General features: G+C 36.7%; 1 protein-coding gene across 1 annotated transcript in view; it reads right to left on the reverse strand.

Moving 5' to 3' along the window:
• The window catches only part of TRHDE (thyrotropin releasing hormone degrading enzyme), a gene marked incomplete at its 3' end in the record, with an annotated part of 202,467 nt that overhangs the window by 83,867 nt on the left and 100,617 nt on the right, over nucleotides 1–17,983 (reverse strand). Inside the window, exons 6-7 of the mRNA XM_082784741.1 lie at nucleotides 17,077–17,214; nucleotides 11–76 (exon numbers count right to left, since the gene is read on the reverse strand). Coding sequence (XP_082640867.1) covers nucleotides 11–76; nucleotides 17,077–17,214 — 204 coding nt within the window. The remainder of the gene's footprint in view (nucleotides 1–10; nucleotides 77–17,076; nucleotides 17,215–17,983) is intronic.

Here is a 17,983-nt window from a genome sequence, read left to right on the forward strand (position 1 = left end):
CTTTACTTACTTGTAAACCCATTTGAAACACAGAGTGACCCATAAAATTAGCCAACATTCGAATTAAAGCTGCACCCTGTGGGAAATGATACAGGAAAAAAAGAAGTTACTGGTTTTGCATATCAATATTATACAATCACAACAATTCGAAGTATGCAATTCCATTCAACAATATCATCTTAGAAACTTGTGATTGCTATAATTTCTAATTGTGCTGGATTGAAAAAAAGAGAAAGAAGATGCAAACATTTACAAGGAAAAGTGAGTTAGTTGCCCCAACCGTTCTGTGTACTCAGTAGTACTGCAGTATTTAGTGAGGGCAAAAAACAATGTCCATGATAAATTCTACCAAAATGATTATTCATCATATATTTATTTTAATTATACTGGAAATAAGGATTTAGTGATAATAATTCCTTTATAAAAGCCTTCAAGACCTAGTGATCTAGAAGTGGATCATTTTCATAAGAATTTTTTAAAATGTCAATATTCATACTTGACTTTATTAATAGACAGCTTATTTCTCACAAGATCATGCAAAGAGGTTAAGTATTTGTATAATATATTTCCTGTACTTATACCAGTTCTTATCCCTTGCCCCTTCAGACAAAGGAGTAAGATCTAAAAAAATTCTTTTGTTTCACAGGTGATTCCAATTGTCAGTACTTATACTAAGAACCAGACATACACTTGCCAGAATGCCTTTCTTTAAGACATCCCTTGTGTTTTCCCAGTCCTTCTCAGTACAACCACAACTGCTGTGCATTTTCCCCTTGCACAAGTGCTGTGTTTCAAGCAGAAATACCTTTGCAAATCTGATTTGATGATTTGGCTATAATATTCCATTTTGCAGTCCAATTTCAGGAAAATCAGCATCCCAATCCCATAACTAAACTTGTTATACTTAATGCTGATCACTGTATGAGAAGGAGGATGGTTTGTATTTCAAAATGGTGAATCAAAGGCCAATATGATGTTAGAACTCAACCTCAGCTACATATGTAGGTTCAGGAATTAGGTTAATGCTCAGTTAGAAAAAATAAATTAAAAAAAAAATAAATCACAGATTTAGAAATTCCCAGGTACTAAAGCTAAAAGGGTTGTTATAATAAAGCAATATTACTCCTGCATTAACAGAAGTAAAACAGTAATTTAGGTAAAAACCCTATTGCTTCTCTTCACATAACATCTATTTTAGAAAGATTCAAGAAAAGGAAAATGTTTCACAGTGTTACATAGCTTGTCAAAACTAGTATTTACTCTAGCTCTAGCATTTAAAATGTGAACCCTTCTTTCTAATTTGAGTTTCACTAGTTTCAGCTTTCAAAACCAGAGTTTATGGCTTTTCCTGTTAAATTAAAGTTCAAATTAGTTTTGGAATTCAACAGTTGTTCAGTTTTTAGACTGTTTAACACATTCTACTGATTTTTTGTGCAGTGCCTATTTTTGAAGTAATGAAGGAAGCATCTGTAGTAATCATCATTTTAAACAACAATATACATCAAAAAGATTAATAACTTGTTAGTAAATCATAAGAAAGCAAGTTTTTCACATAGGCAGCAACAAGTAATATATAGTTAATAAAGTAACTGAAGAAAAAAAATAAATTCAGGAGATGTTTGTAATTGCTTATAAGAAATGAACAGCAGATAAACAAAACAAAACAAAAAAAAAAAAGTGTTTGCATTATTAGTACTATGCTGGGTTTTTACGGTGGTACTTAATCTTACCAGGAGACCAATCATATCAGGAACACACGGAACTATAAAAAATAATCCCTATCCACACAGATTATTATCTGAACAGACAAGACTATAGGCCAGGAAGCATTATTACCCTCATTTTACCAGAGGAACAGAGTAAGTAAAGTTCTCAGAGATGTTTAAGCAGATAAATAGCAGACAAATCTGTTTAAGCAGATAAACCGTAGACCAAAAAAAAAAAAAATCCAATAAAAAGATAAATCCTATTTATTTGTTAACTAACTTGGAAAGGGCAACCCAAAACATCCTTAACAGAACCAAAACAACATAAAAATAGAAAAGAGATCAGTCCAAATTCTTAACAACAAAGACATTCTTCCACTCATCACACATCCTTTTTCCTGCTCATTCCTCAGTATTCTGGGGTCCCCTTCTTCATTTCTCAGAGTCTGAATTTCACATAGGAACAAAGACACATATTCCTATAGGCACCTTAGCTCTACTGATTTCTGTGAAAAGTAAACAAATGCCTTCATATGATCTTGCCCACAGAGTCTTTTTCTATCCAGAGACCAAGAACTGTCAGACAGACATAAAATAATTATAAAATTGCTCTCACAACTCTCATTTAGCCACATCATGGATGGAACTATGGCTGGCCTTTACACAGCAAACAAAATAAAAAAGCAAATAAAGTCTGAACAGGAGATCCAAGGCACAAAGGCAGAACTACTCTCTCTGGATCCATTTGTTTTCACAGATACTTTAGAATTACTTTCTAATTACCTTCAGGAAATCCAGAAGTCCATTTACAACATCCAGAACAACAATGTGCCTGACCCAATTCTGCTATCTTCCCCACACAGTTTGCCTATCTGGATGACTTATTTGCCAAAGAATAGTACAGGAAATGAGAGAGAGGGAAAACAGAAAATTACACAACCTCAAGGGGTAAAAAAAATGTCTTGAGGAGAAGGGAGGAGAAACAGAGGAGCAAATTCAGCCCTTGGTGTGGAGGGAAAAGAGATTGGAGGAAAAAAAAAATGTGAGAAAACCACTTATTTCAACATTTTTGCACTTCAAAGGCAGGCAAAACAGAATAGGGACACGTTCCTAAGAAGAACTGAAGCAATCAATACAATCCCAGCTCTAGGAAGGAAAGGAAAGGACAGGTAACACTGATACTCTGGAGATGAAGAGAAACATCTTTGCAGAGGTGGGATTGAAAAGTCTGAGTAACTGGCATAAGGAAGGGGGGGACTTACTAAAAGATAGACTTGAAGAATGATCCTAACTAGAGGGATGTAGCAAGGAAACAGTATGTTCAGCTGCAAAAGCAATGGAATAAATAGCTTTGGGATTGTCTAAATGGCCCCAAATGCTAGCATTTTCATTGTATATTCACATAGAAAAGGAGTGAACTATAGATCCCAGAGAACCTGTGCTTCCAACCCTCTGAAAGCTTCTCTGACCAAGACCTAAACCTATAAATCCTAAATCACAACAAATCTGTCCTGCTGCAGAGGATGCTCTTTGGAACCTGGCAGTATCATTCCCTGAACACCCTGACATGCAACTGATCTGCTTCCCATTTCATTCTCAGAGCCACTTCTGCTCCGCCAACATTTGTCCAACCAAGGAATGATGTATGGAGTCTTGAGAAGTGAACCTGGCTCTCTTACAGGGCACAACAGCCATTTATTGATGATTTAAGTGCTTTCCTCCAGGCAGTGGATGACTCAGTACCCTGTCAAGAGGCAAAAAGCATTGGTTTAAGAGGTCTAATGGAAAGCAATTCCTTCCTATTCACAAAACACATCTGCATTCCTGACCATACCAAATCTGGCCCATCTTAACAGGGAAAAGGTATGTACCCCGTTTAAATAAAAGTTTACTCACAGAAATATACTAGATATTCAATCAATGACTAGTTCTTGTGAAGCACTTTTCCGTAGCAGATCTCAAAGTGCTTTGTGAGGCATTGGTATAAATACCCTTCCCCTTACAGAATGGGAAACTGAGGCACACCATAGTGAAATCATTTACTGAAGATCACCCAGCATGTTCATCATGCAACCTGGGACACAGTAGAAGCTTCCTCAGCCTCTGCAATGTGACACTACTGCTACTGGAAAGGGAGGTAGAACATCAGCTGCTCCATGGAAATAACTGCATGTGCAGACCTTGTATACAAAGTGCTCCTGGGAAAAAGCAAGCACATTGCCAATGAGCCAATAGTGGCTGAAATGCTGTAAATTTATGCTATTTCCTTCCCTGAAGAGAAATGTTTGCACACCCACACCATGGTAAAGACCATCCATAATAAAATGAGGAGCAAAATTTCTTTATATGTGAGATGAACTTGTCTTTGAAATCTAGAAAATATAGACTCACAGTTAAGTCATCCCATCTAATTCTCTCATGTCAACATAATAATATGATTTCAACCTTGATTTCATATTAAATTAAGCTAATTTTTAAAGACTCACTCCTGCATTTTGTGATTTTGATCATAAAATGCAGGAGTGTGACTATGGCATCACTACAGGTCACAATTACTGTAAGTTAATTTAATTCTCTTTTTAAATGATCCAATTTTACTATATCTGAATTCTTAAACTAATTGTTTCACTTGCAATTTGCATTCCGTAATCATTTTTTATACAAAAGAAAGTACCAAATGGAATTTTATTCAGCAGGGAAAAAAAAAAAAAAAAAGTGTGCCATAAGTTTTAACCCACAAAAAATATCACTATTACCATACTACAGAGTACTGTTATACAGCCACATAGCATGGGATGCATCTGACTAAATGCAGATATCTGCAACACCTCTGTTTACAATTAGTTTAGTGGTCTAGTCTTTCTTTACATTCAATGGACAGAATCTGTCACTTCTGGATGCACTTTATCTCCAGACTGATCAGATGACTTGTACCTTAAAAGCACCACCTCTCATATTTGACTCCAAAATGAGCAGTGGGTGAGTAGTTCATATGCATCTATCTGCACTACAGATATCTAAAGTGAGGTGAGATGAATTCAACTGCCTTGTCCTAAAAGGCCATACAGAGACTGATACCCCACTCTGCTACGAGAGTTCTATACTGGTAGGTATAAAATTTCTGAAATATTAAGATACACAACTGGTGTGACACCACCCTTTCATACATGTATATATGGCATATAAGGCATATAGGCAAATATAGGCATATAATAAATCATATCTCATTTTTAACTTTCATATAAGAAAACCTTCTAAGGCAGGTATTCAAGAGAGGACCCTGAAGAGAGGGCAGTGTGCTTGCTAGCTGAAGGTGGATATTCTGTACCAAACAGACAGCAGAGAAAATGCTTAAAATTATGAACTAGTGAAGCCATTGCAGACAACCAGATAATGTGTAAATCAGAAAACCAGAATACAAGATTATGCAGAAGGTAGAAGGCAAGGACAAGGGACCATGTGTGAAGAGATACAGTTGGGTAGCAAACTCATTCAGCATTATTCTTTTAAGGACCAAAAATTATGTCAGTATTCTAAAAAGTGCTCATGAGTGAAAATTGTCACCAACAGAACAGAAATCTTGAACTACAGCTGATTCTCATAAGGGTGAAATAATCTATCATTCTGTAAATGAACTGGAGTGGAGGAAGATAAAGAGACCATAAAAGGCTGACTTAGAGAAAGCAGAGCTCTTCCATCCTCCTATCTTCCTTCCCACCAAATCTTGTCTCTTTTTTTTTTTTTTTTTTTCCCCTAGAACATCATCTTTTTTCTTTCTGCTTTTGTATGTTTTGTTGTTTTTGTTCTAAGGGTAGGACTGCGATTCATGTGACAGAATGCAGATGCCTACATGGTAACTTTCTGATGCAACTTTTCAAGTTTTATGCATCTGAGCCAGCTGCTTAGACTCCCTTTAAAGGCAATGGAGAGAGAAGTGAGCACTTCAGCTCATCCTAATTCATTTCATCTGAAAACATGCATCTAAAATAGCACGGATAAATTTCACCCTAAAATTTCCTGTTTATCTTCAGTGATGATACAGGGAGGTTAGAGGACTAGTTAACTGCAGGAGTCTATGCAGCAAACATCCCAAGTTCAATAACATAAATCTCTTTAAAGATAGTTTATCCTGAAAGTCATGGAGCAACCCTGGAAAATGTAAAAGTATAAACAATGCAGAAACACTTTCCTGAGTTTACAACATCTGAGACAGCATCTTGAAGGCTTGCTTATCAATTTATTTTAAGTAACACCAATCAGTAATAACAATTACATAGATCTCTATATATGCCTTCTTCACTGAATGTCCACCTTGCCATCCTTGTCTAGGAATAAAAGTTGATTGCTTCAATTTAGTTCAGAACAATCTCTTTCGTGACATAAAATCTAAAATCCGGAAGGTTATGGAAACCACCACCAAGGTACACAAGGTGTAAGTGTGGAGTGAAGTACCAAGGAGAGGAGCATTGGACTACCAACCAAAATTACATAACTGAATTTCTGGGGGAAAAAAAATCAATTTCCTACAAATCCTCTACTTCCCCCTTTTGCAGTCACTTCTCTCATTTCTAAAAGAACACTGAGACACAAGAGACTTAGTAACAGTCTTCTATTGTGCAGTAGTGAGTTCAAAATCAGTCTTGATTAATATGTAATAGTACCACTTGTCTTTCACATAAAAGTATAATTTTCATGAAATTGTAGGAGGCTTAAAGCTAGTTTCCCTTATGCTTGTATCCCTGCAATTCAAGATTAGGGTCACTTTCCCTCTAGCTAAGGGAAACATGAGCTACTCCATCCTCTATTTCAATTAAACTTGATTTTACTCGTATTATTGGTAGAGCTATTAATAACAATAGGAATTTATTATAATCACTTTCATCTTAATTGATTTTAACAAATCAGACCACATACAGGTACTCAGAAATGTACTGTTCTTTCCCAAAGAGCTCTTGATTTAAGATTAGTATCAATATATGAAGTTCGATGAATACTAATATATACCAGTATTTTTTTTCCCTATATAAGTCAATATATAAACATTCCCTTCCTTAAACTATTTACTCTGTGCTATGGTACAACTGAACATAACTGAAAAAATTTTGAGAACAAGGATTTGAAGGAATGGAGTGGAAAGCCCTTTTGAATTATTTAGAAGAAAATGTTCTGTGGACAAGCAGACAGGTGGGATACAAGAAGGCCACAAGCTGTACTTATTTGGGATCATTTGCTCATTCCATTTACAATCTATGAAAAGACCTTTCCCACAGTCTGTGGCAGCACTAGTTGCTCTGCAACTCTTCATAGGAGAGTCAAAAGCTTTTGGCAAGGTGTCTTGTGAAAGACTTTTTGAAAATCCTGTGTCTCCTGACTTCCTGCACAAACTCCAGCTCGACAGTGAGACAGAATCTCCCTTTGCAGAAGTTATGTTTGGCAGGACTGACACATTTATCCATGTGCTCAGGTACTTACCCTTTACATAAAATACAGTCCCCACCTTGCTAGAATAGGAAGCTGGACTCATCAGTCTGTAGTTACGAGGACATCTTCTAGAGACCATTCTCTCTCTACATTGCCACCAGCAATTCTCTGGCACACGGGCTGTCTGCAAGGACAGCCTACACCCTATTGCCCGGAGTTCTACACTCCACACCTGCTTACTTACAGAACATGCTGGTGGGTGACACCCAGATCTACAGACTTCCTAACAACCCACTCAGCTATTTTGGTTAGTGTCGTCCATATACCTACCTCAAATTGATCGTTTCTGCAACCTGTTACAAAGAATAAACTGTGCAGAATGGACTCAGCCCATTCTTCAGCAAGAAGAGTCCAATACAAATTCAGCAAGAAAGTCCAATACAAATAATTAATTATGCTTCCCTGCTATCCCCTTAAAAATCTGATAAAATCATACAAGTTGGCCATCATGTGGCCCTTCACCCAGTAACCCTGAGCCATGCCTACTGTGCATTCAAGTCAGGCATGAAACACCTTAAAAAATCAGTTAACATCACACCAACTGTGTGATCAAAACAACACTTTCAAATTCTGACTAATACATTAATACATTTGGAATAATGATTGAAATGTATCTCTTCATGAAACATGCTGAAGAAAGAGATTTTTTAGAACTCCAAAATTAATAAAAGCAGCATTAAAAAAAAATAAATAAAAAAGTTGAACATATCTTTATGGTGCTCTGTCAAATAGAAGCCTAAGGGTATCTACAGTCAAACAGGTTCTTAAGTAAATGAGTATAATTTCATTTCAGCTCAAAGTTCCTGAACTCATACACTAGTCTTAATTTCTCAAAATATTAGATAATTCTGTGACACAAAGTTCATTTCAAATATTAGAAGAGCATGTTACAAAGCACTCATATAAAGAATGCACATTTGCACATTATTTTTGTAATCTGAACACTAGCCAACAAGCAATATCCAAGTCACGTTTTCCAAAACAATCATTCTTTGTTGGTACTAAGCAACCACAGCTGGATGCCCTATGAAATTTAGCTTATTGGGAAAAACACAGCATGAATTAAAGTGAAAGAACAATGCACATCAGACATGTAGCAAAAATGTGATATTTAAAAAAGAACTCTTCCATAAAATTAGGAAACGAAATATGTCAAATCTTGCAGAAAATCTGACACAAAAAATATTTTTGATTAAGTCACATCTACAGAATTTGTTCCATACAGAACAGTGCGCATGTGTGTAAACGGCTTTTTTAAAATCTTTTCAGCTGAGTTGTTGCATTACAGTACAAGCAGTGCACTGAATTAACTGAATCGCCACCCTCAGCACCTTAAAGAAGAGGACTGAGAGATAAGGGAAGTCTGGTGTAATGTCTGTTGAGCAACTGTTATGACCTTAAGCAAATAACTAACATCCCTTTAATTTTTCTGAAAATATATAAATTTCAAAATGAAATGTATTTACCTTCCTACTTTAGTAATCTGAACCCTATTTCATGGTCTACAGCCTCAGTCCGACAGTCTTGGTATGAGTGCCCTGCTCATGCTTGCAGCTATGTATTGTGGAAAGTGGAGGACTCCTGAAATACCTCTGCTAAAGATCTTCCATCTTCAGATGTTTCTACCCCAAGTACCTTAAACTCTCAAAACTACAGAAGTACTCACTGAGACATTATTCTCAGGGAATTAATTAGACAATATCATCAGTCACCAGCACCAAGCCCCTATTTCATTTTCACAAAATTGAGCACTATAATGCACCAGTGTGGCTGTTTTTCTGTATTCTGCAACAGCACCTCAAAATACTACAAGAAAAATGAAGCTTAATACGTATGAATTTCATGAATGCAAATGCTTCTGTATTCAATTAGGATAAAAGAATGTATTTGCTTAAATGAGTAAACACATGCCTACAATTTCTTCCCTGTGGCAAAAATGTAAAAAGTTCAAATGAATTCCTAGAGGTTTTCCCTTCGGAAAACACATGTAAAAGCTAAGAGAAGTAAGGAAAAAGATCGATATATGCAGACTATGCATACTAGTACACAGTGTTGCAATATAAGCCTCATGCTGAAGTTCTTAGTCCAGGCCATCATTTAGTGACACACTTAAGTGTGTCACAGACACATAAGCAATCTGACTTAAATGCCACAGCTTACACACAAAATTAAACAAGTAACTATGTAATTGGCTGAATTTGACTCTGACTGATTTCCCTGAATTGAGTAATAAATTCTTAGAAAAAGACTTCATTCATTAAAAGGTGCTATCCCTGCATTATTTTTATGGTACAGACTAAAAAAAAAAAATTCCTTATATTTGTCTTCTTTGCTTTTTAAAATAATGCATAATTTCCAATTGATATTTGTTTATCAAGCAATGCACACCCACAAGTTAACATGTTGATATTCAGCAATAAAAGCAGGACATATTTTAATAAACAAATTAATCTTACTCTATTCTTAAAGCTTTACTTACAGTCTGGTTGAACTAATATTTAAAAAAAAACAGCAAATATACCTATAAACTTGTAGCTTACTATGCTAAATCATCAAAGATGCAGAAGAGTATCTTATGTTGTTTTTATAGATTGTAAGGCCATTTATCCGATGCCAAAACATCACTGAAAAAGCAACATTAAACTCAAGGACAGGTTTTCACTGGGAAATCATAATCATTTTCTATTCCGACAAACACAGCTGTTCTAGGGCTGGATAATACCAAAATGGTCAGATGGCAAGATGAGCTTTGTTGAAATATTAGTCTTAGATATAAATTGTCTTGCAAATTTAAGGAACATAACACAATGAACAAAAATCAGGAGTAAATGAGCATATCTAATCATGTTCTTCAGGTGGATGTCATCCTATCATTTTCCTTCAATAATAAAATGTCTCAGTCACTTAGACAAAATGTTACTGAGACTCCATTTACAACCACAGTTTTATTTAACCTGGCCACCAAAATCCCAAATTGTATGTTCTGACAGCACTGACAAGGAGGAAAGCACCACATACTTTTTCATTAACTGCCTGTATGAGGAAGCCTTCAAGGATGTACAAACACAAAATGTTGATGACATTATTTACACAGATGGGCCATCATCAGAAGCCAAGTAAGTACTGAGTAAACCAGTGTATCTCAAGAATCTCATCTAATAATAAAGCTGGCTCCACAACTCCTTGTTTCCCATTAGAAGTAACAGGTGAAAACTTGCTCTGATTCATTTTAAAGACAAAACACCACCATTTTGCCAACAAGCTCCACTGAGAATCCAAAAGCAAATTAAGTAAAATAAAACTCAAAATTTGTGATGATTACTCCTTTGATTACTACCTAGGGGATCAGTATAATCTGATAGATAATCCTGTCAATGTGTTCTCTAGTGATACTGTATAGCACAACTTTTTTAACTAGAATATTATTCTGTAATAGAATAGATTTTTAAAGTCTGTGACTCTACACAATTTATCTTTACCAACCACATGTTTAATCTCATCAGTTTGAAATCAAGTCTGTTTGACCATTTTTTTCTATGAAACATTGCGATTACTATTTTTTTTCTAGTTTAATAAATACCACCTAAGAATTTTGTCTAAAACTTTGTCATTTGTCTAAAACTGATTTGTAACTAACTACAGTTATACATGCCTGCTCTCTTTTAATACTTTTTTTTAAGCATCAGACATTGACTTAAATATTTCTTTAAAACATCAAGTACAAAACAGGGAGACTGGCATTGTTTCAGGTAGTTCCCTTCTGAATAGAGGTCCTGCAGGCCTGCAAAATCTACACCAGACTAGTGAGAATTTACCAATCATATTTTCTATGTCAGCTATTTTCTTTTTACTCCATTTCAGCTATCTACAGTTTATTTTCTATTTCCAATTCTTACAGTTTGCAACAAGTTTTTTGAACACTTGTAACTGCTGCTCTTGCTTTCACCAATCTGAACTAGGATGGGTGTCAGCAAGTTATCCTTCGTCTTTACTATGGAATCGCTGTTTTTTAGATGCCTTCAAGGTAAATAAAAAAATAAAAAAAAAAATAAAAAAAAAAAGAGAGAGAGAGAGAGAGAGAAACTACATCTGAAGTCTTAAGAAGGCACAGCAGTCAGCTTTCTGTTTTAGCCTTGGCTGAAAATTAACATTACAAAGTAAAGAAAGAGAGGCAGAAAACGTAAGAGCACTTCAGGATCTCCAGTTCATAGGTGGGTGTCTTGCTGCAAGCCCACCTTCATCACTTTAAGGCATGGAAACATCTGAGACACTGACGCACCAACTTCTGTTGGGGACAGAAGTATAATAAAGGATGGCAGGGCACAGTGTCTGGAGTCACCACTGCCATTTCTGCTTTGATCGCTTGCTCCAGGCCTTGGGAGCTCCCATTTGCCATTGCCTTTGAGGGGGAACAGGCAGAAGAAGGTTCTGTACTGCAACAGGCTGTGGCTTCCCGCTTGCTCTGCCTTGTGTCAGCCTGACTGAGCAGTCTAAGGAGCTCTTCTTTAAAATACAGTGCTTTTATTAACATTTGTTTTCCATTTTTTTTATATCTTCTCAAACTCATGTATAGTTTTCCCTAGCTTGGGGAAACATATGCTCCTAAAGCATTGTAGGTATCTTGTTGTTTATACACCTCACACAGTGGTTTCTGTTTCTTCTTCAGAAAATACTAAGCCAGTATACACTAAGCAATACAATAGGCTAATGACTATTTTGAGTCAGGAAGGTGCTCAAATGCCTTATTTAAGACAAGTATTTCAAGTATCTTGAAGCACCTGCCTGGTTTTACACTCTAGCACCTCATGGGCTGGAGTGGGATGGCCTGCATATTTGAGTGTACTTGAGGCACTCCAAGGATTGCTCTGAACTTGAACATGAAGGTTTCACCAACTTCCAGTTTCAATGGTTCTCATATTGGAGGCTGTGGAGACCTACAACCTTTTTATCTAAACAGAAAGAAATTACTTTCATTACAAGATATTTCCTCTAATACAATGCATTATGTTCAAATGGCTTTTGAAAGCACCTTCTGCAATCTGGGCACTGACCTTCTGCACTAGCAAGTCATGGAACAGAAACTGCCATCAAATGCATGCAAAGAGCTTCATGGCATTCACAGGTGACATCACAGCTAAATTAGTCTGGAAGAACAAGAAGCTCTCCCTTTACACTGTATTAAGGGAACAGGTTGCAAAGCCACCTGGTTTCATAAGAATTTAAACTAGCTGGATATCATCTTTTGTTCCCAATTTAGTTACATGAATAATTAAAAATAAAACCCGGATTACTATATTTCGCTATTTGTTAGTGTTTATCTAGGTGGGTTTTTTTTTCAGAGTTAATGAGCTGCTATCACTTTCATGTGGTGACTTCACAAATGCACCTCAATTCCATTTTGTAAGGCAAAGAAAGATTTCCACAATTACATTACACTCATGAACTGAGTGGATTTCACTCCAACACTAATCTTGGTTTTACTGGCCAGAATAGATGGTGTTTGTTTTGGTATTTCTGTGCTAGTACCTTTCCCAGTTCCTGAGGAACAGAAGTAAAAAAGAACAAAGAATTTAGAGAGCCTTTACACTGACTGCAGGTGGCCTTCCTATTCTTCCAAATTCTTGCAGAACATGTTACTCTGAATTTTCAAAGAGGACTACAGTCAAAGGGTGAGCAAGCCACTGGTTTCAGTTTTGTAAATTTTCCTTTGCCAAAACTGTTTCTTGCAACACGCAGGGAAGGTGACCACTTTTCTTTGTGCAAATTTTTAGTTGCACAGATATAATACTTTGAGGGAAGGTCGAGGGGTGTCCCCCTCTCCTCCTCTATTATTATTAGAAATATAGTAATCCTTCCATCATTCAGATGCAGGAAGCAACAAAAAAACTTTTTTTAAGTTGTGGTACTGAGTTAAGATGGAAAAGGAAATTATACAGACAAAAGTTTAGAAAATAATGAACTGTTTGTGTAACAAAGCCTGGGCCAGTAACTATCTCACTACAGAGTCTCATATTGCGTACAGGGAGGAAAAAAAAGGAATATTCATCTCTATTCCAGCCACACTCTTCCTTGCTTTGATTATTGTTTGTCACTTGCCATGACATATTCTGGGGGTACTTTGATAGTTACACTCATAGTTATACTGGTCTTGCCTGCTCCAATTGCTACCAGATCTGCAACCAGCACACTTCAAAGCATTCAGTAGCCTGATGGAAACAACTTCAGATATTATCTGACTCTCTATACTGTCCTTGGTGCCCTTTCATCCCTTCTCTTATCTGGCTGTGACTGCTCATCCAGGGTATGACTTCTTTAGTTCTGTGTGGGATATCTCTCTCTCACACTGTTCTGGGTCTGGCTGCTCCCTCTGTGATGCAGCTGTCTTGTTTCTCTGTTTCATTACAGCTGGCTGTTCCTTGCTGATCATTGCTGCTCATGTTACCCTTGTTGCACTCTCTCCTCATCTGTTGATGCAGCACTCCAGGGCTGATTCCTGCTGTCAATTATTTCTGGTATGGAAAGGCTGTCACACTTTTTGCTTTGATTTAACAATTCTCAGATCCACTCTTGTGTTCAACAAGCTGTATTTCCTGCTGCACTTGGGATATAACGACTTTTCCCATCATGGGAGGACAATATCTTATTTCCAGCTGCACTATGAAGATGTGAGTTGAGAGCCTTGTATTATATACCAATGCTGTTTGCTTATTAATGAACTATCATGATTTCTTGTTTTTCTCTACATATTTGTGGTCCAAGTGGAGAATGATGACATGTTCCTCTCTGAGGAATGACTAGTATGATGCTTTTGAAAGAGCCAAACACTACCATCAACAGCTTCAGTGGAAACACTGTGCGAGTGAAATTAGTGCGTGTTTCACTCTGCTTGTGGGATTACCTGAATACGATTCTTCAGGGGTTTATGTTGTGAGACTTCTTACATGCAATCACTGAGGACAACAAAGTGGAAATGAAAAATGTATTCAGCTCCTAGGCATTTAAATAGCACAATCTCAATGGTTATCTCCAAAATGTATAGAAAGAGTAAGAGGCAAATCTTTAAGGTGACAGCTGGGTGTCTAGCAGACATGGGCATATTAATGGTGTCTAGCTGATTTATGCCATATTGATGACAGTAAAGACAATGAAATGACAATGACTTTCCATGACTGTCATTTCAATGAAGAAAAATTATATGGGAGAAAGTTTCATCATTTTGATTTTACATTGAAAACAGTAAAGAGAGAAAAGAGATTGCATAGACAATCTAAGGTCCCAGGAAGCACTAGGTGGACATTAAAAAAATAATAATAATAAAATAAAAGTGAATTTAAAAAAATGCAGAGGAAAGATACTGCATGTTTTGCTGGACTGTATAAAATGATTATTTTAATAAATACAGTAGAAAAGGCCTCACTGATGGTCCTGACCCAAAGTTTACTAGAGTCAAGAGAAAAAAAAATATAATATTTTTCAGCAATTTAAAAAATAAGTCAGCATACAACCAAAAATCCATCCCTGAAACACAAGCAAGAATAGAAATCAGGGTTCATTGTGTAAGGAGGGCTTTGAGACACCTAATATATTTGAGCAAACACCTGACCAGGTACAACTTGGATTTTATTGACATACCATTCATCACAGTATTTATACTGGCAGACATTAGAGAGCTAGAAGGATAGGCAAAGGTTCTAGCTATCTCACAAAAGAGTTAATTTCATCAACAAGCAAGCTGATTTTAAGTGCAAGCTATGCATGCTTGCATACAAGATTACATAGGAAACAAGAATGCAAGATCTACAAAATGCTAAATTTGTTCCAATTTATCCTCTGAAGGAATGGTGTCAGGTGCTGGGAAGAAAGTACAGAAACAGTGAAAAGAGCAGCTACGAAGCCAGTGGTAAAGTTTATTCCTCTTAGATACTGTTTGTATCTAAAACAAAAGGATGAATGGTTAGTTAGAAAAGCAGACAGCAAAACAAAGACTTTATAGGTGAAAGGGTCTGTACTTTAATTTCCTCACCTAAGAAAGAGCCTAAGTAAATTCTTCCATCACCGTTCCTCAAGCTGTTTTGTTAGATCAAGTAACTGGGTTCAAAATTTACATGGTCAGGCCCTGATATGAACACATTCAGTGTCAATTAGGGTCCTGGGAGAGCTGGCCATCAGAGAAGCTGAGTGGGGAAGCTGCCATATCCACTGAGCTAGGCATGGGTATTGTTACAGTAAAATGCAACCTTTAAATAGACAGACAGATACAATATACAGATTGCACTCTAATCCACAGAGAAAACAGAATGATGCTATCAGCCTGGACAAGTTAGCTAACAGTATATATATGTGTCCTAGTGTCATATTTGTCATTTCAATGTAAATGAAAATTCCTTGATGTTTGTAAAATATTCACATGATGAAATGATAAGTGATAAGTATTACAATTTACTGTGTGATATTACTACTATCACATTAACTAGAAAAAAAAATAATTACCTTGAAATACTACGATACTGATGTGAGATAAGCCTCTGAACCTACCAAGGTTCAGCTATCACCATCAAACATGATTGAAATATTTAAACGATGAGAATACTTCATTATGCTAAAAGTTGCTGGTTACTATAGATTAATTGACCAAGATCCATATTTTCAAAGCCAGCTGAGGCATTTTTGCAAACGTTACTTGGGATCTTGAGCAACTCTAGCATTTTAGAATGTTTTCCTAGCTATTTTATGTTTGAATATTACATCCTACACCTACTACATGCACAAACACGCATCTGTCATCTGCCCACTCTTAAAGGAGTAAGAACCTTTAATGGAAGATAACTTGTTGAGTGGGAATAGCTGGTGACTGTAAGAAAGGATACACCTCTCTTTTAGCCCAGAATGAGTCCTGGGTAAACTGGAGGCTCAGCAGGCAAGTCAGTGCTATGCTGCTGCTGTCTTGTTACAGCCTGATATTAGGCAGCTAATGATGCAGAAGAAAAATACTGTCTGGTCCAAGGGTGATCGTCAAAAGACTCTTACTGTCTGGAGCAGACAGTACCAGTGTAGCCTTCATAGTGGCAAGCTGCAGGCAACATCCCTGCATCACACATCAAGAACATCTGCTCATGAAATTACAGCACAGTATTGGACACCATACTGTGCAGAGAATCATCATGTGGTATGATGATTCCAGATCCACCAGATTCCAAGTTATTGGAATTCCAGATTCCAGATTCTGGTGGATTCCAAAATCCACCAGATTTTGGGTCAGAGGCTAGCAGAAAGCCCAATCATATGATGGAGAAAGTGGAACTCCTTCATAGAAGTTATTCAGTCCCAAACATGGCTGAATCATTCCTACCACTGAAATACACATTGAAATTGCCTGAATTAATACACATTCCTTCATCACCCCACAAGTCAGTTCTTCTGCTCTCACTCTTCTAGAATGAGCAGAATTTTCACTAGCTTTTAGAAAAAATTCTCATGCATAGAAAAAAAAAGGAAAAAAACATTACATGTAACTTCAGTACTTAAGAATTTTTCAAGAGTTTCAAGAGGACAAAGACTACATATCCTTTTTGCTTTTTAAAGCATCTAACACAATTCAGACGCTGCCACAAAATAAATAGTAATTAAAAGAACACACAAATCCTCTTGCTGCATTCTGACAGCCTCCCAACTTTATTTATAACACTTAATAATACCGGATTTGTTGAAGGTGATTGGATAAAATCACTGTAGTATATCCCAAACATATTCCACACAAATTAAAGTTTCCCACCTCTTAGCAACTGTCTATGTATCTTTACAAGAATATGTGTTTTGTGGATGGAACACAATCTTCTAATAGCTACTGATATATCTATTTATAGAGACAGATAGGTTTAATTAGTCCCACCTTTTTATATGCAATCCAGTCAAACACCCTGTCGATGTCTGTGGCTTGCTGCACCTCCTGGGATACTGGATGTGAACTGGCCAAACCATCCAGCAACATCACTTCATGTAGGACATCTGTCAGAAATCTCTGCTTTTCCTGAAATACAGCATAAGCAGTAATATCACAGACACATATACATTTAAAACAATATAGATGCACAGTTATCAGAGGCAGCTTCTGTATGACAGACGATTAAAATTAGACCTTCTGGTTTGAATGTAAGCCACCATCAAGTCCTAAAATCTTAAACATGTATATGTAACAGAGAGGAACTACATCTAGCATCTAGGGATCCTACTGACTTGAGACCATTTGCTGAAAGCAAACTGACTGAAATTAAATTAAAGACTATTCAATGAATCAAAATGTATCTGTAAGTGCAGACTGCAATCCTCATTACCATGACAATTCACTCCCAGTTACCAGGGGTAGGGAGAGAGGAGAAAGTGGCATAGTCTTCAATCACTAAAATATATGGAGGCTACAGACCAGCACTCACAGAGCTCATTGCATACACATTCACAATCACTTTTGACAGAGAAGAGTAAATACAATTATTACTGCTTTACTGTGTAGACCCTGAGGCATATTAACATTTAAGTCACTTGGCTATTAGTGCCAAGTTCACATAGCAGGTCAGCATGGGACAGTACAATGAATAGAGCCCACAGCACTGTCATAGCAAATGTCTGCACCATCTTTTGTAATTCCTGTAAAGAAATTGTTCTTCAAGAGCTTGTGTGCTCAACAAACTTTATCTCCTTCATTTCATAACCTCCATCTGAAGAAAATCCTTCCTATATCTCTTTACAAGTGAGACCATGGCTGCATGTAGAAGTCAAATGACATAGTCAAAGTCACAGCA

The sequence above is a fragment of the Aythya marila genome (assembly GCF_965140915.1).
Source record: "Aythya marila genome assembly, chromosome: 1".
In the NCBI taxonomy this organism is placed as follows: Eukaryota; Metazoa; Chordata; class Aves; order Anseriformes; family Anatidae; genus Aythya; species Aythya marila.